The sequence below is a fragment of the Grammomys surdaster genome, unplaced genomic scaffold (assembly GCF_004785775.1).
Source record: "Grammomys surdaster isolate TR1022 unplaced genomic scaffold, NIH_TR_1.0 126576, whole genome shotgun sequence".
NCBI lineage: Eukaryota > Metazoa > Chordata > Mammalia > Rodentia > Muridae > Grammomys > Grammomys surdaster.
The window spans coordinates 17,033-17,687 of NW_021621367.1; the positions used below are offsets into that span (position 1 = coordinate 17,033).

A 655-nucleotide genomic window follows, 5' to 3' on the forward strand; every position below is an offset into this window, starting at 1 on the left:
GGCAGGATCAGGGGCGTGGCCCAGAGAGAAGACAGAGCGAGGATTCGAACTACGACAACATTCGTGGCCTGAATCAGGACCAGGGACGTCGCCAAGAGAGAAGACAGAGCGAGGATCTGCTCTACCGCAACACTTCAAACTTGAGCCAGAACCAGGGACGTGGCCAGGAGAGAAAGTGGAGCGAGGATCTGAATTCCAAAAAGAGCCAGAGCTTGGGCCAAGGCAAAGGGCCTAGCGAGTACGGAGGTGTGGGCGAGGACTCGCCAAAGGACGAGAAGACTGGAAGCGGGTTCTTGAGCAGGGCGGCAGCGAAGAGAAAGGGGCGTGGCGAAGAGCAGTGTGAGGGCGGGGAACCTTGTGAGGGCGGAGCTGAGGGACGCAGTGGTGGGGAAAACAGGAAGGGCTCGGGCAAGGCAAGAAAAAAAAAGAAAGGCTCGGCGAAGACTAGGTTAGGAGTTCCAAGAACTGGAAGAGACAAGAGCAAGGCCAGGGCAAAGGGCGAGAGAGCGGCTAGGAAGCGGGGTGAAAAGAGCCGCAGGGGTAGGGACGGTAGTAAGAGAAGGGGCGGGGCCAGGAGTCTTAGTAGAGGCGGGGCCGAGAGTAAGAGAAGGGGCGGGGCGAGGAGTCTTAGTAGAGGCGGGGCCGAGAGTAAGAG

General features: G+C 59.1%; 1 protein-coding gene across 1 annotated transcript in view; it reads left to right on the forward strand.

Moving 5' to 3' along the window:
- The window catches only part of Catsperg (cation channel sperm associated auxiliary subunit gamma), a 25,434-nt gene that overhangs the window by 668 nt on the left and 24,111 nt on the right, over positions 1-655 (forward strand). The window contains exon 2 of the mRNA XM_028760750.1: positions 6-339. Coding sequence (XP_028616583.1) covers positions 6-339 — 334 coding nt within the window. The remainder of the gene's footprint in view (positions 1-5; positions 340-655) is intronic.